Below are 27,913 nucleotides of genomic sequence, written 5' to 3'. Positions count from 1 at the left end.
ATTTTTAGACCTGTAATCTCAGAAAATTATGTAACTTCTTTAAGTGCCAAAAGTGCCCACCTCATAGAGTCATTGGGGGGATTAAATGAAATGATATATACAAAGTAAGTGATATAGTGCTTAGGTTATAGCAAGATCTTAATCAATGTGAGTGGCTATTGTTAATCCATTTTATTCATTTTTTGTACCTAGCAAGACATCATTAGTAATTACTGATTAAATGGATAAATCATGGTCTTCTAATTCTATTAACATTACCTGGTGTGATTATTCCAAGTTGCTGACCACCAAACCAAAATGCTGACATGAACATAGTTCTGAGCGCACACAGGTTCTGTGTTATCTCACTCAAGAAAAATCACTAGTTTATTGTGGCCTTAAAAAAAAAAGAACCAAGCAGGACCCATTTGTCAGGTCACTCATGGGTGAAATAGTCAGTGTGTGTGTAACATGCCTTAATCCAATGGCAGCAGGCCTCCCCTGCTACTCCTTGGAAGGGTGATTTGGATTTATGTCTCTCTCACCTATGAATTGCCGTAGAACATGACATGAAAACAAATGAGTGCCTTAATGATTATTAGCTGTCACAGTAAGGGAACTCGTTTTTGTGAAATACAGAAAATAGTAGTCTTCTCAGGAGCTGGGCAGTGGGAAAAGAAAGGGACAACAAAAAAGGCCCGGCATTAAAATGGAATATTCACAACCCCTCCTTCCTTACAAAGCAGCTCTGAGCTTTACTGAGATTAAAGCTGCTGTTTAATGGATACTCTGTTCGAAAACTCAACTGAGAAAATCTAAATTCAAATGAAATACCTGTCTCATGGACTGAATACCCTACCCTCAAAGAGGATCCTTCTTTAAACTATGTATCAAGCATATTCATGTCATAAATCCAAGTTGAAAATATGCCTTTAGTGGGTGTGTACTCCTTCTAGATGCAAAGCATTACACATGAACCTAATATATACATATAGCTATCAGCTATGTGAGTCTTCTTCCCACATAATTTCCACAATCAAGGAAGTAGAGGAACTGCTAATACTGTCTAGGAATTCTTCTCACTAGGATAGAATATTAGCTTGCCAACAACAAATTGAGACAATCATTGATTTTAGAAAATGAGATTTCCATAATTTGCTGTATAAAGTTCAGCCAGATGGCATCAACCTGTCAACACTGGCCTGCTATTGCAGCAGTAGATTTCATGTCTATCACTCAGTTTGCCAGCAGATCTACATACCCTCACTGTGACACACCACCAGCTCCAAGTGAGACAGAGGAAAGCTGATGGCACACTGATAATCAGGGAGAAGTGAGAGTGTGGAGAAAAATGTATCAGGCAAAAAAAGGATTTCCAGTGAATATAAAATAATGAAATCAAGTTTCTTACGGGAGGGGTAGATGGTCTCTGAAGTTATTTCTAAGGAAGGAGATTCAGAAAATGCCTATGTAAGGATAGCACTGCTTGAATTAGGATGCACCCCTCTTCAAAGTCATTTCTGAGAAGACCACATTCATTTAAATGTGGGAATTCTGGTTTGAAAATCATTAACTGCTGTTTTCAGTCTTTGACTATGGGGGGAAAGGATGAACTAGGCATCATTATAATCAGTTTCAAGGGAAAGAACTGACCCAGAAGCTGACTTTTGAATTTGTAGATTCCCGATAAAACTCACTGTAGAGTGTCTTTGAATTTTGCTACTAAATTTGCCATTTAGGTCTTAACCACTGTGACTCAAAATAGCATGGGTATAGGGTCAAAAGGTGAAAAAGCGAGGAGAAATAAGGTTGGGATTATGCATTTAAAGTCAAACATGCTTCGTAGATTATTTATAGATACATTAATTTATATAATAAATTAGGCTAATGAGGTGAGGAAAGAAGAAAATTAATTTCCGACTTGTTGCAATAAAAATGTCAGACATTATGAAAAAGGAAGAAAACAGTTTTGTACAGTAAGCTTTATCTTTTAAAAAACAACTTTGCATTTGGGTATGGTGTTCCTCTCTTCAATTGATTTACAGTTTGTATAAATATTTAGTGTTCAGTAAGTTGCATATTTGTGGTTCATTCTGTGAAAATTTGAACATTTTGTTCAATTTTTGAACTCCTTATTATATCACTATTTCTACAGGAAAATTAGTTTTAATTTATATCACTAAATCAGGTATATACCTCACAATAATTCTTAGAACTGCACGTTTCTGTTCACTAGGATAGGGAATGTTCCAAAACTCTAAACCATGTCTACCTAATAACAAAATAATTAGTTTATTACATTCAGTGGGTGGTGGTAGGGAATCATACTGGTTATTTATGATGTCTGCATAAGTTTGGAAGTGTATCTTTTTTGATATAAGTATTGCTATCCCAGCTTTCCCCTCACCCCCCACTTCTGTTTTCAGGAAATATCCTTTTCTATCCCTTTACTTTCAGATTGTGTCTTACAATCTGACGTGGGTCTCTTGTAGGCAGCATGTGTACAGGTCTCGTTTTTTTAATGCATTCAGCCATCCTTTGTCTTGTGATAGGAGCATTTTAGTCCATTTAAATTTAAAGTAATTATTGATAGTTATGCAGTTTTGTTTTCTGATTGTTTTCCTAGTCCTATGTTCCTTTATTCTCTTGCTTTCTTTTCCTGTATGTTAATGATTTTCTATAGTGTTGTGTTTGGATTCCTCTCTCTATTTCTTGTACACCTCTTGGTGTTTTTTTGTTTGTGGTTACCCTGTGTCTCATGTATGCCAAGCTATGTTTATAGCAATTTTAGGTTGATGGGCACTTACGTTCAGACACATTCCCTTCACACTTATGTTACTGTCATTATTTTTACTTCTTTTTTTGTGTGTGTTTCCCTTAATGTATTGTTGTAATTATACATTAGTTTTCTAATTTTGCCTCTTAACCTTTATATTAGCTTTATAGTTGGTTGATTTTCTGCTTTTACTGCCCTGTGTCAGTGAGAATTCTTTCTTCCCTATATTTTATCATTCATATTTTAAATCTTTTATTCTTAAAGAAGTCCTTTAACATTTCTTTAGTGGTGATGAACTCCTTTAGCTTTTCCGTGTTGGTGATACTTTATTTTCTTCTTCTTGTCTGAGAGACTCTATCTCTCTTTCAATTCTAAATGATAGCCATCCTGGGTAGAGTAATCTTAGTTGTGGGTCTTTGATTTTCATCACTTTGAATATTTCATGCCACTGCCTTCTGACCTGCAAAGTTTCTGTTGAAAAACCAGCTGACTGTATGGTTCAGGATAGAGAGTACTGCATGAGTCTAGGCTTAGTATCTTCATGTGGGCTCCAACAGCTACGCTGCCTTATGATTCTTGATTCACTTTTCTCTCTCTTTGGACAAAATGATTTTACAGCTTTTTAAAAAATTAAATTTATTGGGATGACATTGGTTAGTAGGTTTTGAGTGTACATTTCTATGATACATGATCTGTATATTGCATTGTGTTTCCACTGTCCAAAGTAAAATATATTTGGCTCCCTTTATCCTTTACTATTAAATTGATACAGACACTATGGAAAACAGTATGGTAGTTCCTTAAAAAGTTAAGAATAGAGTTACCCTATGACCCCTCTTCTGGGTATCTACCTGAAAAACTCGAAAACATTTATTCGCAAAAATATATGCACCTCTATGTTCATTACAGCATTATTCACGTTGGCTAGCACATGGAGACAACCAGAATGTCCTTTGTTAGAGGACTGGATAAGGACAATGTGGTACATATATACTATGGAATACTACTCAGCCATAAGAACAGATGAAATACTGCCATTTGCCACAACATCAGTGGAACTTGAGAATATTATGCTAAGTGGACTCACTTCTCTTACTCTCTCCTCTTCAAAGTAAGGGTAATAATGCGTGACTCATGACCAGGTTTGTTTTGAGAGTCAAATACAAAACATATTGAAAGTGGTTTGAATAAAGGTAAGCTTTTTTTAGGCTACATCAAGAAGAGAATGTTAACAACAGTTACCCTTAGAATTAAATGTATGGGTACTATAACATAAGTCTTTAAATCTCTCTTAAAATGGGATGGTATGCTCACTTAAGGTTGCTAGATAATTAGTGTCTAATGGCCACAGGTTAATGTAGTAAAGAACTTTATAAAAGCCTCTTCAAATAGCTGCACTGTGAGCTTTATTGTATTTGATCATCTATGCCTTAGAGTATTTACGTAGGATTAATGAAATTGGACCTAGGCCAGGTGTACATTAATTCAGTTGTCTTGATTCAGTGGCACTTGATTCCTTGAGGCTACTTGAACTACAATGGCTGTTGAAAATGAATTAATTTGGCTCAGACTAGTAAACCAGAAGGCAGGGCTGCTTATACGAGTAGGCAACTACCCATGTGGGATGATTTCAGGAGCACTGAAAATACCTTATGATCCCAGCACATACCCCACTCTGAACAACAGACACGTAAGTCCCACAATTTGAATGATTATTTTGACATTAGCCAAACAGGGACATACTGTCCATGAAAATATGTTAAGATTTCTTATCTTTTTTTCAAGGGTATACCAATGAAAGCCAGGGGACATGCTATAATTTTGCCAAGGCTTTCTCTGACCAGAAATACAGAGCCCTGGCTTTGGGAACCATTGAGATGATGCAACAGAGCTGAGCTCCCAGGGAGTCGAGTTCACCCAATTTGCTTTGCAGTTATGTAGACACTGGTCAGGTCAATAGCCAGGAAATGATCATTCAGTTACTTATTTCACAAGTATTTATTGAGTACCTCGTGGGTACTCAGCACAGGATTACATATTTCCTATATAGAATGTGCAGAGTCTACATATAAAGACATAAGGGGAACCGGATCATAACTATTCTTTTACAAACTCATAGAAGTGCCATTTATCTACACTACATCCTGTACCACTGTTTTGCTACACACATTACAATGCCACAACACACATTTCTGAATTTATAGTCGTTAGGGCATGAGGAAAATGGTTAATTGTTGCTCTCACATTGGATTCCATTTAAAACTTGTCTGACCCCCATTCCTTTAATAGACCAGGATGCATTCACTTTGACAGAAAGTGTTATAATCATAATTCCACCTCCCCCACCCCAGGCCTTCGTGTCCCAGGTTTGTGACCCAATTCCTCCAATGCAGAGGTTTCTGTCTGAGTGTCAAACACCACACAATGGCTAGGCAATGGAGATTCCATGATGGTTTTACAGCAAACTTACTTTTGCCCAGCTTCTCCTTGGCCTGCACAAGGTCCATACTTATAAGCGTACACCAAGCGAGGAATAAAGTCAGATGTTATCGCTATGACAAACGCATTTGTAATAACAGAGAGAATTCCGATGCCTTCAAGAATTCCATACCAAATTCCTATTCAAAGAGAAGTGTTGTATTAATTCCAGACACACAGCAGAGGTACTAAGTATGAAATTAACTGGGGCAACTAATTTTAAATAGGTCTTTCTAAGGGTCCTTTCATCTTCCCCAATACACTTGCAAATAGGAGTAAGAATTTGTACTTGCAAACGCTTTGGCAGTGAAAGAGTTTGTGAAAGTGCCAACACTCATGACTTAAAAACTCAATCAGGATCAGACATACGTAGAGAATTCTGGTCAATGATAAGGCACTCAAGCCCCCTCTGATAAGGTTGGCACATGCAATGTCACGCTGCCACCAGCTCCTTAAGGGTACAGACAGGGTTCCTCTGGTTCACCAGCAGGTCCAGTTCCTGACACACTGACCCAGGAGAGGTGCTCACTGAATGTGTGTTTATTTCCTATGGAGGTTAAAAGATCCCTGTGAGCCAAACACACCCACACACTCAAGCCTTTTCCCCACACACTGGCTGAGCACCTGCCTGCCCTGGACTCAGCACTGGATGCAGAAGTGAATACAAGTCAGACTCTGATCACAGGCAGCTCTCAAGAGGCTGTATCTGATTCAACTCAGCATCTCTAGTCAAAGACCAAAGGTCATCTCTGTCTTTAGGAAAACGGGATCATGCCTCATGTGACTCACACTTTTAAGTTAAGCTGATGGAAGATCTACTTTGAAAAGAAAATAAGGGATAATCAAAAATTTAGATTCCAGTCTTAAGATAGAAATAACTAAATTGAGACTCTATTTTTAAGTATAACTTTTCTAGCACTGGAATAGATAAGTCTTCAAATAGGCAGCTCTACTTCTTATCTGATATTATTTAAAGCTAACACAATTATTCTTTTGCAAGAGTTAATTGAATCACCTTACATAGGAGCCATAAGTAAAAAACTCTAAAGTTGATAGTCGTTTTTATTTTATCTTCCGAATGGTTAATATCTTTTAAAACACATCCAACTTACCTATGTCTTTGGCCCTTGAAGCTAAAGGTCGCCTCCATTGTGTGACAAATTTGTAAGCATCAAGTCGAATTTCAATTACGTTATTCAGTAAGGCTAGAAGTGGTGCTAGGGGAAAAGCTGCCACAAAGATAGTTGTGAATCCAAACTGAAGAACTAGAGGAAAAACAAAACAAGTGTATTGGTTTCCCATGACTATTTTCAAAAGAATAATATGAATTTCTCATTGTTTTAACTCATATTCCCCCCCTCCCCCACCCCAGTATCAAAGCACAGGGAACAGAAAGATGGGCAGGTATTGAAAAAAGAGACAGTCCTGGGCCTAGGAGCAATGATCATACCTAAGGTTCAAGATCTGGTTTTCTATATACCATCTATAATAATAAAAGCGTAATATGAAAATCAACCAAACAGTGGGTCGACTTTCCAGATGAAGCTGGGGCTGTGAAGGCCTACCCTTGCATGAATTTCATGCATTAGGCCTCTAGTTGTCTAATAAAAGGACAAGACATCCTTGGAGAAATGTCTGATTCCAGAGCTATGGTAGAGAAAATACAAGATGAGCCTGGAATATCTTGTGATGTCAGAAAGTTAGGAAGTGCTTTAGTGGTGCTCACAAGTACATTTCATGATATGGGAGAGTTGAGAGATTGGTTGGTGAGGACTTAGGGGGTTCTGTGGGGGACAGAGGAGAAAGTTGGGGAGTATCTCGGAGTGGAAATGAAAAAAAAATGCAACTAAAGGAAAAATGGGAGTGGTTATCAAAAACAAACTGTGTCTCATTCATAATTTTGCTTCAGGTACACACTCTAGGAATACTATACAGCAATGAAAATGAAGTACTACTACCTGTAACAACATGGAAGAATCTAATCAACATCATACTGAATGAAAAAAGGCATTTACAAGAGTATGTAGTGTACAATTCCATGTATGTGGAGATTAAAAAAAGGCAAAATTAATATATGATGTTAGAAGTCAGAGAAGTGGTTAGGGAGGGTGTTATGACTGTGAGAGGAGACAAAAGAGCCTCTGTGACAGTGGCAATATTCTACTTCTTGATCTAGCTCACAGGATGGAAAACATTCCCTGTAAAGAGCCAGACAGTAAATATTTCTGGCTTTTCAGGCCATACAGTCTGTCAAAACTACTCAACTCTGCTGCTGTAATGCAAAGGCAACTACGGATAATATGTAAAACAAAAACAAAACAAAATGGTGTTTCTGTGTAACAATAAAATGCTATTCACAAAAACAGTGGCCTGGATATGGCCTACGAACAGTAATCTGCCAACCCTTCTCCTACATAGATTGGTTACATTAGTGTAAAAATTCATTGGTTTGTACACACGGTTAATATACTTCTCTCACTATATATTAGATATCAATGAATAAATTTAAAAATACAACAAAGCAGAAAGTCATTAAGAAATTACAAAGCAATAAGAATGAAAGTAAGAAGTGAGAGTTTACTGAGACTTGTTTCTTGCTGCCAAGACACCACAGTATTTGGGAGCGCTCCACTTCTAGCCACACAAAAGCTTCTTTGCAAGCACTCAATACACCAATATTATTTGTCATTTCCTTCTTTATGGGAGAAGAGTCCATTAAGAGACCTCAAAGCATTTCTCTTAATGAATTCTCTTTATTAAGTTTTATTATGAATGCCCAAATTGATTTCTTCTCCAAGTTATATCGCTCAGCCATTTTGTAATTGAAACTCTGAAAATACCAGTAGATACTTAGGACATAAGCAATCTAAGACATATTAAGCATGAATTCTATTGCTCCTTTAATTTTCAGATTCCACAGAAAGAACTGCTACTTTCAGAAGTAATGCACCTTGCCCATCCCTACCCCCAATTTCCACCCCAATGTTGCAAAGCTTAAACACAAGAAAGAAAATCTATACACAATTATTATGCTAGGGGATTCTGTTAGCTTTTCTCCCCTAGGAGATAAGATTAGGAAAATAGTAATAATAATTTGTACCAAGAGCATACTATGAGCCAGGCATTTTCCTAAGCCTTTTCCGTGCATTAACTCTTTAATTCATACAAAGACCCTATGAAGTAGTTATTCTTCTTATCGTTCCCACTTTAGAAATGAGGAAATTAAGACAAAGAGAGATTAAACCATCTAAAGTTTCACAGATAATACGAGATAGGGCTGAGATCTAAACCCAGGTAATCTGTTTGCAGACCTCATGTTCTTAGTTACATACTACAATAAATAGCTTGGGTCTGATTACAGAGAAATCTAGTTTCTTAAATAAAAGTATAGCATAGCTTAGCAGTCCTTGCTTCCTGCCAACCCCTTCCAAAAGAATGACTGTGTCCCCCTATACCCCTACTGATTCATATTGCATTATCTTACAACACGCCATTACACATATTCTTTCTCTCTCTGGCTCCCCCCAACTAGCCTGTGCACGCCTCTGAAAGCTAGGACTCTGCCTTATCCCTTCTTACATCTCTAAACGCCAAGCAGAGTGTCTGTCTGAACATAACATGGCTCAACAGATATCAACTGAATGAATCATTTGGGCCATAAGTGATAACACCTTTTTCTTCGGTTCATCAAGTTTTCCAACTCATTTTTGTTCTCTGGTGATTTATTACAACAGACAGGACACAATGTCATGACATTGATGTGAATGTGACTATAGGCTTTTGGCACCATCCCTATGGACTGAGCTTCTTAAAGCAACACACTCCTTCCTCTACGTTCAGCTCAAGAATCCCCAAACACTGATGGCCTAGATCAGGGGTGAGGAACCTTTTTTTCTGCCAAGGGCCATTTGGATATTTATAACAACATTCACTTATTGTAATTCACTTAATATAAATTTATGTTGCTTTGAAAAAAGCTCCTAGATTTATCGAATTTCAAATCCCACCTGTGGTGCCTTGGCAGGACCAGACCAAGTAATTTTGTGGGCCGGACATTCCGCACCCCTGGCCTAGATAATAACTGACATATGCTTAGTTGAACATAGCCAGAGAGCTAGAATTTGCATTTCTATGAACTAGGATAAAGGATGAAGTAGAATATTTCCATACTCATTTCTAAGTATTCATCGAAGAGTCCGTAAGCATTCATCGGCTGAAGGTTGTAGTCCTTTTCCCATTGTGGGAATCTTATTTTCCTTTCGGGCCCATGCTCTAGTCGCACTTTTCTTCTAGTCCACCAGTTCTGAATTAACCTGCACAACAAGGTCAGTGTCTTTAAAAAAACATGTAACTGTTCATCGGACTTAAGTTAGACATAGACATAGAAGCGTTTGAATATAGACTCATAGTTTAAAAAAATAATTGAGGACAGGCTGCCAAGGAAAGAAAGCCTTGGAAAATAACAAGGGAGGCTGTGTTTCACGTGAGTAAACAGATTGATGAACTTAGTTGAGTCATTCATGAAACTGTCATGAGATCAGTGCTGTCTATGAGGGTTAGAAAAGGGACCAAGAACATCTATAAACTAACCCCCCCATCTATAAAGCAACACCCAGATACGTGAGAAGAGGAAGATGTGGCCTCACTGGCTTAATTTAAGAGCCATGAGCAGTCTCACCACATGGGTGCTAATCTGGGCGGGGGGAGGGGTGGGGCCTAGGAAATCTGCAAACCCACAAAATGCTTCCTCTCTGGCACACGGAAGCTTGCAGTTCTATAGCCGGGCTGGCCTGCTTTGGACTTGAGCTCGACAGGGGCTCTGACTCCCAATAAAATGCACGTCACCCTGGGTAGGTCAGCACATTAATCCTTAGCAGTGCTGGGGAGTGCATCTTATATGGAACAGGGCTGAGGAAATGGGGGGCGGGGGGCAGGTCTGCATGCTGTGGGGATAAGGAAAAGGTTGAAGGTTTCTGGGAGTAGACACGCCAAAAACTAAATGTGAAATAAAGGAAGTGAGAGGCTGGGTCTCAAAGACAAACTCTGCCTACTTCACAGTTTTGCTCTATGTCTTACATTATTAAACAATAAAAACAGGTCTGTTGATATCCATGACATTTTGATAAATTATGGTTTAAATTTTAAATAATGCTTCTAAAGGTTTGGTTTTATGCTTTATTTTTTAAAAAAGTTTTATAGAAAACATGAAACACTCGGAATAAGTTTTCTAAAGATAAACCTAGAACAGAAAATGACCAGTAGTGATTCTGGTAGGAAGATAAGAGATCACTTTTTAAAATGAACCGAGTTCCAGCTAATTTTTCAGGTTGGGTGGTCCTCCTTGGGCCCCTGAAGACATCTATGGAGACACCGAGCTGACACAGAAATCAGTAGGTGTGTAATTAGAGCAGAAATAGGAGTGTTGCTGACTTATGTCCCTTTAAAATGTAACTGACCAGAGCTGAGCAAACACAGCAGAATTCAAGGTTATCCTTGCAGAAGGGATGCGAGTTCCTGCCCATTGTCATCAACATAAACTATTAGCACCACATAATAATATTTTTCCTGATTAAGATATGCTGACTTCGACATACTCAGGTTTTTTTTTTTCTGAATCCCTAAACTTTGCTCCTTTCCACAAGTTTCTTTTCTGTACAGCCTGACTGTAGTTATAAAAATTGCTGTGCCTGACTTATCTCAGGGATGGGCGGGTAGAGATCTAGTTAATGTGCTACAGAGATTTGTAATGCTGGAGCTACAGTGTCAGAGGCATCACTGGAAGCAGCTTGCATGCAAGTGTTCCATATTGAGGGGCCCAATCTTCTTAAAAAAGCATTCACTTCAGTTCATGTGACTTGAGCTAAGTCTTCCAAAAGAGTGAGTGTGTATCATTATTATTTTTGTTATGGAAAGGACTTTTAAAAAATTGATTATTTTAGAGGGAGAGTGAGAGAGAGAGAAACAGTGATGCGAGAGCAGAACGATCTTGATTGGCTGCTTCCTGCCCGCCACCCATTGGGGACCGAGCCTGCAACCCGGGCATGTGCCCTAACTGAGAATTAAACCAGCAACCTCTTGGAGCACGGGATGATGCTCATCCAACTGAGCCACACCGGCCATCGCCAATGTTAGTTATTTTTCATGAATGCCTTTGAGCATAAACACGTAGCTCCAAGGACAGGCCCTGGCTTAGTTGCTGAGTCTGCACTGCTTATCTTACTCACCACACCTAGAAAAGCCAATAATGAGCAACGCTGCCTCTCAAGCACAGACATGAAGGTACTTACGGGTAGCCAAGCTCCATGAAATTATTCCAGGTCTGCTTTAGCACCATTATAATACCCATTTGCATACAGAGGTCAATAAGGCATCCACTGGGGTGGCACTGGGAGGTAAGCAAACACAGAAATCCAAGAATCAATGGAGAGGAAGAAATGGTGTCTGGTTTCTAATCTGCACAAAGTTGCCCTTTGAGGCAGTTTAATGCAGGCCTTTAGGAAACAAGGAATGATGGGAGAATACAGACCTCTTCTAGTCTCCACCGGTTTATCAGCCTCAAGTAGGCACCTGGGTGTCCTGCAAATCTTCAACACACAGAAAAACAGACCATTAGCATCCTGTAGGTCTAAGCCTTCAGTCAATATTCTATTCCGATTAGCACATCTTCCAACAAAAATTACTGGTGCAGTGACAGGTCTGAGGGAATTAGGAAACTCTACAGAGCTTCTGGAATTCTCCAGGGGATCTGCCTCTTCTGGCCTTTCTGTCTGCTGCCAGGCACAGTTCTCATTGTTTGCTGTGACTTTGAACATTTTCTGTTGGATATTAAGTGCTCTGGTCTCTGCCTGTGGGCAAGGCCTGTGTAAGCAGCAAGGTGGACTCAAACACATTCTGGTCTTTTTGAATAACACTAATGCTGTTTTTTTCAATCAAATGATTTGACTAGGATTCCATTCTGAAGCACCTAATACTGCGGCAGGCTGCTGCATTCATCTGACCAAAACCCAATTCCCGTCCTGTCCCTGGTTCCTGGTTCTTATCTGTTCAGAAACGCTTCCTGGTGTGGTGAATTCTTGGGACATGAATGAATGCAGATCCTCTCCAAGTCTTTGTAACTGCTGGATTGAGAAGTTACCCAGGCTGCGCTGGCATCCTGTGTCAGCCCCCTCCTGTCTGGACGTCGATCCCTTTTCTGTGGCGTCAGGGATCTAGGCCACCCTCCCCTCATGCCCCTGCTCCTGTAGGTGTGAGGTCTGGACCCTGACTTAGGTGCAGATGGAGTCTACAAGTTTGACCTCCATCCTTCCCATGTGCACATCACTTTCCTCCACTTAACCTTGGCTAGAAAAGGTGCCAGGTACTTGTGAGCGAAAACCATTTCCCGAGATGGGAATGGAAAGGAGGAAGCTAATCTCTGTTTACACTTTGTATAAATCACACGAAAGGAGGAGCTCCTCTGTTGCCCTGGTCAGTGACCCCTGAGCTTTCTGTCCCCGGCCCAGGAGTGTGGGGAGATCTGGTTCCTACCTTCCGAGGAAGAACGCGATGTAAAACGTGGAGCTGTTCAGATTGACAAACTGAAAAAGAAACATTTTCAGGGTGAAGCTGTTCTCCCACTCCGACTCCGTGCGAGGCTGTTCTGTGAACAAAAAGGAAGCCGAGTTTGAAGGCTGCCTCGGATGCCTGCTCCACTCCCCTGTCCTTTTCCCCATACACACGGGGTGGGAGCAGAGGCAGGCTAAGGAGGCCCAGTTTGCCTATAGATGGTGCCTAAGTGGCCCATCCATGGGATCCTCAAGCTTGCAGACCAGCCCCAACAAGGGTTTGGTGGGAAGCGGCTACTGAATTGGCTGAGGGGTAGAATATCCAGTTTGTTCCACGGACACTGGGACCCAAGAGCCTGGAGTAGAGACAGCGGGGCTGAAGGAGCCTCATTCCCAGTCTTGGCTCCCTGCAGGAGACTTTCCTTTTGCTCTTAGTCTCTGCCTGTGGGTAAGGCCTGAGTGGCACCAGGTCCCCTCCCAGTTCCTCATAATTCCTTGGCCTTGACTTTTATTGCTGAAGAAATACCAGATGCTCATGGGGAGAGGGCGTCAGATCCCCATCTCACAGTGCTGAGAGCATCTGACTACCTGTCATCCTCATCCCTCGTGTTTCACTCTCACGGACAACTACCAAGACCTCATCTTTACAGCTTTTACTGTATATCACCATCTATGTCAGTGGTTCTCAACCTTCCTAATGCCGCGACCCTTTCATACAGTTCCTCATGTTGTGGTGACCCCCAACCATAAAATTATTTTCGTTGCTACTTCATAACTGTAATTTTGCTACTGTTATGAATCGTAATGTAAATATCTGATATGCAGGATGTATTTTCATTGTTACAAATTGAACATAATTAAAGCATAGTGATTAATCACAAAAACAATATGTAATTGAATATGTGTTTTCCGACGGTCTTAGGCAACCCCTGTGAAAGGGTCATTTGACCCCCAAAGGAGTCGCGACCCACAGGTTGAGAACCGCTGATCTATGTCTTCTAATTTCCCGACCTCACTCAGGTGCCAATCCTCACCTCCTTATATCCTGACTTCCACAAAGCAAACACTCTTTGAACATTGTAAGTGCGGACTAAACCTCCAACGTGGCAGCTCATGTCAAATGCACGGATCCTTCCCCAGGAGCTGCGCCCTCACCCCCAGCAAGGCCAAAGAAAATGTGTGCAATGCAACCACGCTTTCTCTGTTTCCACATTCCCCGAGCTTCTAATTGCTCAATTACCACTTCAACCCATGCATTCCCTTTCCACGAAATTATAGCTCAAACTGCTTCCTAGGAGCATATCAGAGAAAGGAGGGGAGAGAGAAAGAGGGTCTGACTGAAAATGGTTGAAATGTCAGCTTCGGAAGCAAGGCTGCACTGCTGTGGAGGGAAGAAAAGAACAAAGGATTCGTAAAGGGTTTTAGCTTTATTTCACTCCTGCTACTGAACTCTTGGTTACAAGGAAGGTCTCCCAGGTTGTCAGCCAGCTGGGCAGGTTCCCAGGTGTCCCCACCACAGCTGGACTGGGCTGTACCTCCCCTGGCATCTTTGCCAGCCTGGATCAAGGTGCCACTGGGTACAGCCTACCAAGGCACAGTTACCTCTTTCTGTGGACATAAGCCTCTTTCTATCTTTTTGGTAAGGGATGTTGGAAAATTTCAATGACATTAAGGGAAACAAGCCAAGTGCCTTCCTCTGTATCTGGTACATAGCAGGCCTCAAAAAATGACATCTTGTATTATAATAATTATTATAAGTAAAAACACCTTGGTGACTCTGCCACCCCCCCCACTCCCACCTTGGACAAGCATCATATGGAAAAGGCACTAAAATAGATTACACGTGGGAGTGTAATTTCCTCAAATTACATACAGTAAAATAACTAATAGCTCCATTATAAAATTGGGATGCGTTTTCTATCTGTGGAAAGTGTACAGTGCACAGCTGGCTACCAGATTGTTCTAGGGCTTCCTGGAGTCAGAGGAATGCTCTTAGGGATGACTCGTCCGGGTGAATGTCATTTTTATGTGTCAGTGCTGGTTAGCCTGCCCGCATTCCCGGTAGAAGGCCTCCAGTCTTGAAAGCAACTACTCTGCTGTGATTTTATATCCCATGGAAACGTGGTACATTGTTAGTAGTAAATAAATAAAAATTATAGGCAGTAGCAAACGGGCACTTTTCTAACTGATTCTGGGCACTTTATACGCATGTATTTTGGGGACAGTATGTATTTTGTGTATTAAAAGAAAACCTACTTTATATTAGCTCATGATAAATCAAGTTTGTGACAGGTTTTAAATCTTTAGATAGAAAAGACCCCCTGATGATTAGGCATATTTAAAATGTTCTGCTGAGGGCAATAAAATTGCTGTGTGTAACTCAAAATAAAGGGAATGCTGTATTTATTTTCAGCAGCATTTCAAAAATGAATCTTTGAAAAGGTACTTTTCAGACCACAATACTGTACCATGAAAGAAAAAGGGTTTCACTTACCTAAATTGGTCAGAAAAAGCGCAACTTTTTCATAGAGCTGTAAAATAAAATTCATACATTTAACAAATGAACTGTAGGTGTTCTAAAATCTGTAATTATCAAGGCGACACGTAATCAAGTCATGAGTGAAAATAATTTCATTATCCATCCATTGCTCAAACAATGAAATTAATGTGAACAATTGTGTCCTTTAGGGCAAGAAAGAAAGCCACAGGTCCCATTTTACTATTTCAGAAATCTTCTCCCTCTGGAGTGAATAATTCTGTGATAACAGAGCAAGCTAGCTGCCACTAATTACCAGATTGCTCATTGTTCTTCTTCGTAACTTCTGGATTTTGAAACATTTTTTCTAAAATAATAAATTCCTGTGCATTTTAATAAGAATCATAATAAACTTCCTATATTTCATTAGCTCAGTGATTACTAGTTCACCTAAGAATCATAAATAAACTTCATTACTGGGTAGGTTAAATGCTCTTAGGAATGACTCAGAGTTTATTGGTTGTGGAATTTAGGATTGTTTAAAGAGCTAGAAATGACAGTTTAAATAGGTAAAACTGTGTTGGTAAAAATATTAAATTACTTGGCCTTTAGAAAGCCCCTTTCAAATAAGGAGAGCATTTCAGTATCATGGCCCAGATTTAAGATGCAATATAAATGGGGATGAGGGGAGCTATAATTAATTGGACATCTCTAAGTTTAACACTGTGCTTGGCACTCCACAAGCATTATCTTATTTATTCCCTGCTACAAATCTCTGTCAGCATTTTTATGTATAGGTTGATCTCAAGTCTAATAATGTCAGCCATTCCATCTCTTTTGTCCTGCAAGAAATAACAATGTAATAAGTGCCTACTATGTGCCAGACCCTGCTCTAGATATTGGGAAATAACAGAAATAAAAACAGACAAAAGTTTCTGACCTCATGGACCTGCATTCCAATGGAGAAGAAAGATAATGAACAAAATAAATGTTTAAAAAAATAGCCTACGGAAGCGGTTCTCAACCTGTGGGTTGCGACCCCTTTGGGGGTCGAATGACCATTTCACAGGGGTCGCCTAAGACCATCCTGCATATCAGATATTTACATTACGATTCATAACAGTAGCAATATTACAGTTACGAAGTAGCAACGAAAATAATTTAATGGTTGGGTCACAACATGAGGAACTGTATTTAAAGGGCCAGAAGGTTGAGAACCACTGGCCTATGGGATGGTGATAAATGCCAGAGAAAAATAAAGCAGGCAAGGAGATAGGAAGGTGTCAGACAGCAGGAGTGGGTTGCAATTTTAAATTGAATGACAAGGGAAGCCATTAGAAAGTAACATTTGAACAAAGACCCGAAGGAGGTGAGGGACCAGTTGCTATGCAGACCGGGAAGGGAAGACTATTCCAGGCAGAAAGAAGAGCAAGTAAAAAGTCCTAGGTTGAGAACATGCCTGGCCCATCCAAGGAGCCAAGGGAAGGCCAGCGAGGAGCAGGAGAATCTGATGAGCAGGGAGGGGATGAGGTCAGAGCTGTCACTGGGGCCAGATTGGGGAGAGCCCAGAGGCCATGTGAAGATGTAAACTTTTGTTCCAAGTGAGAGGAAAGCCACTGGGCATTGTGAATAGAGGAGTAACATGAGCTGACATCTGTCTAAGAAGCTGGCTCTGGCCCAGCTGGCGTGGCTCAGTGGTTGAGCATTGATCTATGAACCTGAAGGTCATGGTTCAATTCCTGGTCAGGGCACATGCCCAGGTTGCGGGCTCAATCCCCAATGGGGGGTGTGCAGGAGGCAACCGATCTATGATTCTCTCTCATCATTGATCTCTCTCTCTCTCTCTCTCTCTCTCTCTCTCTCCCTTCCTGTCTAAAATCAATAAAAATATACGAAGAAGAAGAAGAAGAGGAGGAGGAGGAGGAGGAGGAGGAGGAGGAGGAGGATGAAGAGGAAGAAGAAGCTGGCTCTTTCTATTGTGATGAGCACAGATTGAGGACAAACATGGAAGCCAAGAGACCAGCTAGGAGGGCACTGCCATAATGCAGGTGGGAGGTGGGGATGTATGAAAAGTGATCCAATTCTGGAAACATTTTGCCAGTGAGAGTAACAGCAGAGTCAAGGGTAACGCCGAGGTTTTCAGCCTGAGCAACTACAATGGGGGAGGCTGTAGGAGGAGCTGGTTGATGCTGGAGGGAAGATGGGGAGTCTGGGTTTAAATGTTAGGTGAGGATGGTCGAGTAGGTAGTTCGACATGTGTGTGTGGGGTTCAAGGGAGACATCCAGGATGAAACATACATTTGAAAACAGCCTGAAATCAACACAAGCAACATCTCAAGGAATGCTGTGGATACTGGCAACCTGCATGTCACTCAGAATCAAAAGAAAAGGGGAACCAATACCGTTAAGCTATGTTACAGCTTCTGAGCTGGGCCTTTAGAATAAATTCTTTTTCTAAATTTCCCCAAGAAATATTTAGTGTTGTCTTATTGGATAAATAAAAAAACAAAACAAAAACAAACTAAGGTTCAGAGGTGAGTGCCTTGCCCATAAATCTGACACTAGAGAATGTCTGACTCAGTCCCCAGACCTGCGTGTATCTCATGCCGGCACTTGGCTACATGACTCTCTGAGGCCAGGTTCCTTTAGCAACAGAAGAAAACTGCCACCTGCAGCGCACGTGTATGATGCGCTGGGCCGGTCACCTTGCAGTCACTCACCACATTCAGCAGCATGATGATACAGAAGTTGATGCACACAGCAGTCCCTGTGGTTGCAACCTGAGAGTTATTCCTGATTAACGCCCACTTGAAGGCAGCAAAAGTGCTGACGGTCACCACCCTGTAAATGACGATCCCAAACACAGCGGCGATCACCACACAGATCTGGCAGGAAGACAGAAGAGACCCAGTGAACACGTTGCAGGAGGAGGGTTCCCGAGACGTGGCCAAGTCTCTGATGACCAAAGAAAATAAAGCAACTGCGGTCCTGACTCAACAAAGCACAACAAAATGTGTACTTTTCACTGTGGCGAATACTTTCTCTCGTCTGTTTGTATTTTCTTATTCAAGTGGAAAAGCCAGTGTTTGAAAGTTGATAAGCTCTGTAAGCTCTGGGGTAACATTGTATTAAGCAGCATATTAGACTGAGCAGATGAACAAGTATTTATTAGGGGAATCTTACGATGTCACTCTGCTGTTTAGAACTGTTTCCTGGTTTCCTTCTGCGTAGGATAAAAGCAAAGCCCTGATGATGACCTGCAAGACCCTCTCCACGCCCACTGAGTGCCACTTTCCCCCATGCGGGGACTCCAGACCTTCTGTCATTGTTTCCAATGGGCTTAGCACCCTTAATCTTCAAGACCATTTCCTTTGGCTAAAATGCTGACACACCCATTCCCCTGCCAAACACACACTCACAGCTTCGTTACTGCTACTAACCCTTGACAGCTCAGCTCCAAACCACTTCATAATTAAAGCTTTTTTCATGACTCCCCAGAATATTTTGTTTGTTATACAGCACCTATACCCTTCTTTCGGTGTCCTACTTAACATTTCCAACAATTTGTCAGTTTGATCACTGTCAGTCTCTCCATCAGGGCAGGGACGGTATCTGTAGGCTCCCGTGGTTTCTGCAGCCCCTTAGCATAATTACAGGTGTTCCGCTATTTGTTGCTGAATAAGTCAACTATGTGATAGGTGCACAATCTCTTATTAATTGGACATAAACACAGACCGATCTGAGGCATCTTTCTCTGAAGATGTCATGGTATCTCCATAAAATAATGGGAATCTTCAAAAAGTTTTGTGACTTTCATTAGGTGGCTCACTTAATATGTCAGAGTAGAGACCTTAGTCTACGTAGTTATCAAAAACTGGATCTTAAAGCTGGGCCTTCGGAAGGCCTTTGCTGACTTGTAAATTTCATTCTTCATAGATGCATCCCTCTGCTCTCCACAAACTCTATTTTTGGCTTACTACGAATGACATGCTCAAAAAGTTTGAGCCTGAACCCTTGCTGGAACTGGCCAAATTATTATTATATCGTAGTAATAATCAACAAAGAAATGAAAAAACTGCCCATGTCTTAATCTTAGAGCTGTTGATAGGGAGCTAGGTGAAACGTACACTGAATTTCAGACCAGGGTGGCAATACAATGGAAGGGATAGCATGCGGGACTGAGAGGCCAGGTCTGAGTCCTGGCTCAGCTACTACCTAAGCAGTACGACCCTCTCCATGGCTTGTCCTCTCCATGGCTTCAGTCTCCTATGTTCCAGCTTCCTCATCTGGAGAATAAGGAAAGCTTAATCTACGTCTACAAATCTTGTTGCGAGAAACAAAAAGCAAGACAATACCTTGGTAGTTACCAGTATAGAAGGCATGGCGCAACATAGCTGCTTACAAAGCAGTCTCTGCCAAGAGCATGGGTCTGAATCTCGATCTGAGCTGAGGGACCTTTGGGTGCCCTGCCTACCCTTTCATTTCCCCACTTTCCTTATAGCTGGGGGGGGGGGGGGGGGGTCTGGATCTGCTGTAGTTTTGTCCTTCCCACTCCACTGACCTAGGATATATGTTTACACACTTGCATTTGAAAAGAGGGAAGGAGAACCCTAACTACCCCTTATGGTTCTAGAATGACATTTCTGAAAAATCTGCATGTGTTTTGTTTAGTAATTAACAGGGTCAAAGTTCATCACAAAAGACCTCTTTTTAGGAAAAGCTAGCAACCCAGCTTCAAGTTAGTATTTTTCAAACTATATAATCATCAGTGAGTACGAAAATCAATTTTAGGGGGTTATTAAAAAAAGATTATAATAAAACAGGAAAAATCAGACTCTATTAAACATTAAAAAAGACTATAATAAAACAGAAAATTAGTCTATTACATGCTATAAAGGTGAGCATTTTTTAGTTACTCTATTTAGTTTTATATACCTACTAGAGGCCCGATGCATGAAATTCATGCACTCAAGGGGATCCCTCAGCTGGGTTTGCGCCCTCTCACAGTCTGGGAGCCCTCAGGGGATGTCTGACTGATGGCTTAGGCCCACTCCCCGCAGTTGGACATCCTTACTGCTGCCGCGGAGGTGGGAGAGGCTCCCACCACCACTGCTGCACTGGCCAGCCCTGAGCCCAGCTTCTGGCTGAGTGGCGACCTCCTGTGCGAGCACACTTACCATCAGGGGGCAGCTCCTGCATTGAGCATCTACCCTCTGGTGGTCAGTGTGCGTCATAGCGATCGGTCATTTGCACCGTTCAGTTGATTTGCGTATTAGCTTTTTATTATATAGGATTTGCAAAACACATACTGGGTCATGAAAGAATATATTTCTTACATGGGTATGGTAAAAAAAAAAAGTTTGAAAAGCACTGCTGTGGGTCCTGGCTCATATTCTTAGTTCCTTTCAGCATGGCATAGAGAGGCAAGTCAAAAGAATATTGGATTAAAGTAGAGGATCTGAGCTTTCGGCAGTTTACTGGCTATTTAGTGGCTAACTGGACAAGCCCCTTAACCTTCCTGAGTCTCAGTTGCTCTACTTGTAATATGGGGACAATATCCTTGTATCACCTCATGGAGTTGTGAGGATTAAATCACAGAACATAAAAAGGATGTTTTGTAAAACTATGCAAATGCATGACATAATTAGTGTTGCTACCATGCTACAAGTTTGTACTGTATGAAGCAAATAAAAGAGTTCTGTAAAAATGTTCCAAACCATAAAAAATATTCCTGATGCAGACACGATCAGTCGGCTGCATTTATCTGTAAACGCTTGGTATGGTTCTGGCTTTCCCGAAATGGGATTCATCCGCTCCTTCTTGGAATACTTGGCTTCAAACTGGGGCCGTATTTCTTCCTAAAAAACAAACAGGCACATTTTATGCTCTGAAGAGGTGCACACATGATAAGAAAAAATAATCATTTTACCTCCTGGGGAAACTGAGTCAACAGCTGCCACATTAAGAGGTCAATCAATGAGTTGGACTTGAGACCCAGGTATTAATGTTTGGAAATTGGCCACTTGAAGAAAATCTAAAGAATGATGATCTTTCTTTATTATCATCAAGACAATGTGATTTAGACTAATAGTTAAATGGCTATTACCTTATTAAACTATGCTTGCAGAACACTGAGAGGAGAAAAGGGACCACCTGTCCTGTCTCAAGTGGTTTGAAACAACGTAGTAGCTTTTACTTTCATGACCAGGAAATGAAACGGACACAAGGACAAAGAAAGCTTCTGAACAGCACAATGTTCAGAATTCATTACATATTTTTTAATTTTAATTTTTTCTGTTTCTTGACCTCTTAGCATTTGATATAACCAACCATTGTTTATCAATCTCTTCTCATGGTTCTATGATACATTTTTCTCAAATTTCATCTTAATGGCTGCTGCTTCTATTTCTTTTGCTTGTTCATCTTTTTTGAGCTCTAAATGGGTGTGCTTTTTTTTTTGTTAATCTTCACCTGATGATATTTCTCATTGATATATATATATATATATATATATATATATATATATATAATTTATTTATGTATTTTTTTTTTTAAAGAAAGAGAGTGAACTGTAGGGGAAGAGACAGAGAGAAACCTTGATGTGAAAGAGACACATCAATCAGTTGCCTCCCGCATGTGTCCCGGGATGGGATTGAACCTGCAACAAGGTACATGCCCTTGACAGGAATCAAATGTGGGACCCTTCAATCCACAGGTCGAAGCTCTATCCACTGAGCAAAACCAGCTAGGACTCATTGTATGAGTTATAATGGCAATCCAACTCTTAGTATCCTCCAATCTCGTTTTTTTTTTTCTAATGTAGGTATTGAAAACCATGGTTTCTCTTTTTTTTAAATAAGCCCCTAAAGGAGTCATTCATGTTAACCACAGATTTTAAATGTCTTCTTAATTGGTATTGAAAACAAAGTAAATACCTTTCAAATCCAGCTAACATCAACGCTCCTCCACTTCTAAATCAAGCTGAGATTTTATTTCAATTAGTTGGGGCCCCATCTAATGTGAAAAGCAATTATGGGATTAGGAAAAGGTAATCAGCAAGAGGGTATCGTTGAAGTCATTCCAGTTAATTAAGTACATGTTGTATTTGAGTGTCTAACAAGAGGAGAGAAAGTGAGCGGAAACCCTGGTGAAATGGAGACTGAGCCAATCTAGGTAGAAACGCTCAAGACTCGGATGAAGGTACCTGCAGAAAGCGAAGCAGCAGCTGATGGAAGATTGTGAAGAATGTGCACAGCCTGTAACAGGAACGGCAGCCTGGCTGTGCCCAATGCTGGACTTCACTCAAGGGCAGGTAATAGGGAAGGTAAGGGGAACACAGAAACAGCTCCTGCCTCCTTTCCTTTATTTTAGGCAGTTATACTTAAGGGTGTAAGTAGAACAGACCTAGAATAATCTGCTTCTTTGGGAAACTTTTAATTTATCAGGCTGTGTCATTAAGAGCTGTTGAGTTAATCATCAAGCAACTGAGTCCAGTCACGGAGCCAGGCCTGTCTTCCTGGGTCTTATTAGCTGAACTTGTCCCCCTCATGACTTTATATATTGAAGTGCTAACCCACAGGACCTCTGCACATGACTGCATTTGGAAACAAGGTCTTTGCAGAGGTAATTAAGAGAAAATGCGGCCAGTAGGGTAGCTCCTAACCCAATATGACTAGTGTTCTCGTAAGGGAAAATTTAGACAGAGACACAAAGAGAAGACAGTGAGAAGGCTCAGGGAGTAGATGGGCATCTATAAGCAAAGGGGAAGGGCCTGGAACAGATTCTTTGCACAGAGCCGCAGAAGAAACCAACCCTGCCGAAACCTTGATCTCAGACTTCCAGCCTCCAGAGTTCTGAGATAATACGTTTCTGTTGTTTACCTGGTAAGACACCATGTGGTACTTTTTAATAGCAGCCCTGGCACACTAATACCCTGGTTGACCCCTCAAGGAGGCATGGAGGAAGACTGGGCATTTCTGCACAGCAAGCTGAGCAGCACAGGCTAGAAGAGACATTTCTACAGTGAATCTCAAACTGAGAACTGGAACTTCACATGGCTACTGAGGCAGGTCCTGCAAAATGTATGCTGAGTGAAAGAATGGTTCAAGCTTTTTTTTTTTTAAATATATTTTATTGATTTTTTTATAGAGAGGAAGGGAGAGAGATAGATAGTTAGAAACATCGATGAGAGAGAAACACCGATCAGCTGCCTCCTACACATCTCCCACTGGGGATGTGCCCGCAACCCAGGTACATGCCCTTGACCGGAATCGAACCTGGGACCTTTCAGTCCGCAGGCCGACGCTCTATCCACTGAGCCAAACCGGTCTCGGCAAGCTTTTTTTTTTTTTAATCCTCACTTGAGGATTATATATTATTGATTTTAGAGAGAGGAAAGGGGAGGGAGAGAGAGAGGGAGGGGAGAGGGAGGGAGGGAGGGAGGAAGAGAGAGAGAGAGAGAAAAAGAGAGAGAGAGAGAGACATTGCTGTGAGAGAGAACCAGTAAGGACAGCAAAAGGGCCTTTCTTTTTATTTGCTGTGGCTTTCCACAATTTATGAGAAGCACCTGGTAATTAAAACCCTGGATTGTTAGCTCCTCTGAGTCAAACAGCTCCTCTGTTAAAACTGCAAGGCAAGGCAAGCTACTCTCAAGGCTACATTCTTGCATTTCCCATCCTCCCTACTGTTTTTACAACTCAGGGATAATTCACACCAAGGAGTTTCTAGTTAGTAGAAAGTTCCCTTCTACTAACTTTTACTCTAAGCATGTTTTATAGGTTTGAGAAAAATACTGATAAGACACTTCTGTAGGACATCTGCCAGACTGTCTCCTGAAAATCAAACAAACTATAATTTTTCAAGACAAACACCCCTGGTACCTGCTCAACTTCAGCCCAATATCCTCCTCCCTTCCTTGTCGCATAGCAACAGCCAAGACTTAAAGGGAGAAGCTGCCCTTTGTTTATTGCCCTGTGTTGACTAGTGATACTTGACCCTTTCCCTTCATGGAAAGTAAAATTAACTTCCTCTCTGCATCTCTTCTTTTAGTTGTGAATTTTATCACAGCCCGAGTCACTGGCTAAACCCTAACAGAAACATTGATTGCTTGCTTTCCATAAGTGCCCTGACCGGGGATCAAACAGGAGTATGGATAATGCTCCAACCTACTGAGCCATCTGGCAAGAGCAAAGAATGGTTCAAGCTTTTTTTTTTTTTTTTTAAATGCTGTGCATTTAGATGTATTTTGTTTTATTTTAGTATATCTTTATTGATTTCAGAGAGGAAGGGAGAGGAAGAGAGAGAAACATCAATGATGAGAGAGAATCACTGATCAGCCCTCTCCTACAGGCCCCCTACTGGGAATCGAGCCCACAACTCGGGCACATGCCCCGACTGAAATAGAATCTGGGACTCTTCAGTCAGCAGGCCAACACTCTATCCACTGAGCAAAACTAGCTGGGGCTGGTTCAAGCTTTTTAACAGGGTTGGGAAGACAGAGGGCTTCAGACTTACAAGAGATGTTTATCCTGAGGGTACCTACGCCTCGGGCCCACCAGAAGTGCCAACTATGACTTTTAGACTGGTTTTGTCCAACTTACTTAAATAATTCCATACAGTATCACTGAAAGAGGAAAATTTAGCAACACCTCTTTTCTTTGGAAGTGAAAAAAGTCCAAAGATGACAGGGTTGCTTGGTGGTGACTCAAATTCCCAGGAAATAACAATTTCCATCCCATTTGAAAGTCGTTCCCATGAACACATGACAAGAAACAGCAGAACAGCTTCACCCGGGGGGAAGTCCCCATGCGGCCTGGAAGCTGTTGCTAAACTCCAGTCACCTGGACAGTTCAGAAATCGCTTACTGGGGAATACTTACAAAAACATGACGGAGTCCTTACCCAACAAACAAGGATTGCTGGAAATCCCAGTATAATTTCCAGATCTAGTATGTTTTTCCTTCTCAACAACATACCCCCAAATGTATTCAAGGGCATGAGGAGAAAAAGCTACCAGGTGTGATTTGAAGAAAAACAAAAATACCTTTCAAAATGATCTCCCCCACCAAGCCAACCACAGGGCTAAATTCTCATTTGTGTTTCTAGAATATTCCTTTTAACATATAAAAATATATATGCATATCAGGAAAACACCCATTAATACCTATCATCACATCACATGTGATTAGTTTATTTGATTTTCTGCCACAACAAGGCTCCCAAGAAAGGTAAGAGATAATGAATGAGAGGAAGGAAAGAAGAGTTCAGGCCTAGATCAGGCTGACAAGGGAAGTAGGGTCTGATGTGGTGACCAAGACCAGCAAGGGTGCGTGAGAGACTTCTGACAGGAATGGGGTGAGAAGAGTATGAAGACCAGACCTAGGTTGAGAGAGGGCACAGTGTATTGGCCTAAAAGGGGAGAGTGGTGTGGCTGGGAGGTGGGGGGGGGTGGGGGCGGGAGTTCAGTCTGAGGTTACCTCTCCTTGACAGACTTATCTAGAGCTGGCCCTGCATTTAGCCACACCCATCAAAGAGGCAGCTTGAGGAGTGTTTTCCGCTCAGCATTTCCCACTTCCGGTAATGCTGACTTTGTGCATGCCTCTGGGCTCTGTCCAGGGTCCTGGAGAGCTCCCGGAAACATTGCCCAGGAACAGTTCTCTTAGGGGGCACTTGCTTGCATGTGCTTAGGATTGTAAAACTATCGCCCTCCTTCTGCTAAAGTGAAGCAATGGATAATATCGAAGAAAGCTAAACAAATCTTATTACCAATCCTTTGGATGCCTCTACCTAAAAGTAAAGTGATTTACTTAGCTATGGACTTAGATTCCACTAAGCAATCAAAAAAATTTTCTTTTTAATTCTGTTTGTGGTTTCTAGACTACTTAAGAGTTTTCTGCAAAAACAGATACTGCAATGCTTTATGAGTAAACCTGGCTTCTCTCATAGTGCAGGAAGTGATAACTGAAGGGGACTCTGTATTTCTTGGTGATTCGCTTTTTAAAAATTCCGGTGTAAGTGATACAAACCTCTTCCTCTTCCCAGTCTATCAAATCCCAGTCATAAGCAATTACTGCTCGCCGTCTTTTCCAAAACTCCAGGAAAACTGTCGCTGGAACAAGCACAGAAAGACACGAACATTTGAACAAAAAGCAATGCTGTTAACTGTGCTGCTAAATAATGAAGCCACTGCAAAGAATGACAGCTGTTTGTGTAAGCATCCTTGAGCATCAGAACTTCCCGCTAATCTAACATAAGTAGGAATGTTTTCAGAGAATTACCAAGCTTGTCTTGTGCATAATAAAAAATCAGAGATTTCATTTAGAATAAATTAAGCTGATTTGCAAGTCGAGGCAGAACAGACTTATTAGAATGACAGGGCTCTCAGGATGTAAGAATACAGAAAACTAGGTTACTAACATCTTTCTAATTGATGGCATGTTTATTTTTAAAAGTCAGAGGCAGTGGCAAAAATAAAAATTAGCAGTATTTGATTGGTAGTGATGACTGGTCCCCCAAATCCTCCTTGCAGGAAATACCTATGTAAAATGTATTTTTTTTCTATTTCATTGAAGGAAGCTATTTTATTGGAGGAAGAAATCCTACTGCCTCTCTCTCTCTCTCTCTCTCTCTCTCTCTCTCTCTTTCTCTCTCTCTCTCTCTCAACAAACCATGTCTTTATTGTCGCATTGAAGGCACATGTGTGTAAATTCTGTTAAGAACCTTTTCCAACAAGTGTTGGCGTCCCCGCCCAGGGAAATCTGGGGGTAATCCTTAACTAGACAAAATAACTTTCTACTCATTTCTATTTTAAAAGATCTACTCAAATGAATTATTGAGCACTCTACAATGACAGAGAGAGGTGAAAAAAAAATCAAGACACAATCTTGCTGCCTCAGAAGTCACAAGCCAAATGAGTGACACACAGGCATACACACACACAAACTTTGAGGGCAAATGTAACTAAAGATACCACAGGGACGCCGTGGGAGGCAGAGTTGATGAGCCTAACTCTGTTGGGCTTGCTGTGAAGTTAGACTTACAGAGGCAAGAATGTCACATATTTGAAATTCGTTTCATGAGGAAATGTAAATATCCGAATGCCCATTCCAAAGAAAGATAATTACTTTCATCTTTCCTATTCTGCTTTGCCCTCACACTACCTCCCCATTAGTGGCATTTGGACATAGAACATATATTTTTAAAATGAGTAACTGGAAAGACTGTATAGGATAATAATTAAGAGCTCGCTGGCATATGATCTAGACTTTCAATCGTAGGTTTGAAATCTAGTTCAGATATAACCTGTACTACTCTTGGCAAATCAGTGAACTTTTCTAACTCTCCATGTCCTGCTAAGCAAAAGAAAAATGGCAATAAAGATCTATGTTCCCTATATGAAATGCTAAAATTCAAAATGATCTAAAAATTCTAAGTTCTGCCCCCCCACCCCCCCCCGAAAAGTTTAGCATAAACTCATCTTGTGGCAAATTCTGACCTGGACTGACATTAGAATACTAATCGCCTCCATTTATCCCTCTAAGTGAGGAAATCCACACATTGAAAGCAGCCATATGAATGTATTTAAACATGGGGTCCTTCCCAGGCCTGCTGAGTGTTAAATAATACATATGCCATGCGCCTTTACAAAATCTGAAAAGTTCAG

General features: G+C 41.0%; 1 protein-coding gene across 6 annotated transcripts in view; it reads right to left on the bottom strand.

Moving 5' to 3' along the window:
- Positions 1 to 27,913, bottom strand: part of ANO4 (anoctamin 4) — a 310,025-nt gene that overhangs the window by 11,094 nt on the left and 271,018 nt on the right. For all 6 annotated transcript variants that reach the window (XM_070410904.1, XM_070410898.1, XM_070410903.1 and 3 more), the window contains 10 exons: positions 26,277 to 26,359; positions 20,971 to 21,111; positions 17,974 to 18,138; positions 15,272 to 15,308; positions 12,761 to 12,872; positions 11,760 to 11,817; positions 11,521 to 11,618; positions 9,404 to 9,546; positions 6,346 to 6,498; positions 5,226 to 5,373 (listed from right to left, as the gene is read on the bottom strand). In XM_070410904.1, coding sequence (XP_070267005.1) covers positions 5,226 to 5,373; positions 6,346 to 6,498; positions 9,404 to 9,546; positions 11,521 to 11,618; positions 11,760 to 11,817; positions 12,761 to 12,872; positions 15,272 to 15,308; positions 17,974 to 18,138; positions 20,971 to 21,111; positions 26,277 to 26,359 — 1,138 coding nt within the window. The remainder of the gene's footprint in view (positions 1 to 5,225; positions 5,374 to 6,345; positions 6,499 to 9,403; positions 9,547 to 11,520; positions 11,619 to 11,759; positions 11,818 to 12,760; positions 12,873 to 15,271; positions 15,309 to 17,973; positions 18,139 to 20,970; positions 21,112 to 26,276; positions 26,360 to 27,913) is intronic.

This window comes from Myotis yumanensis, unplaced genomic scaffold (assembly GCF_028538775.1).
Source record: "Myotis yumanensis isolate MYYU_CA2020_CCGP unplaced genomic scaffold, mMyoYum1.0.hap1 SCAF_3, whole genome shotgun sequence".
In the NCBI taxonomy this organism is placed as follows: domain Eukaryota; kingdom Metazoa; phylum Chordata; class Mammalia; order Chiroptera; family Vespertilionidae; genus Myotis; species Myotis yumanensis.
The sequence above is the reverse complement of the archived record's forward strand: the minus strand, read 5'-3'. Positions and strand labels throughout refer to the sequence as shown.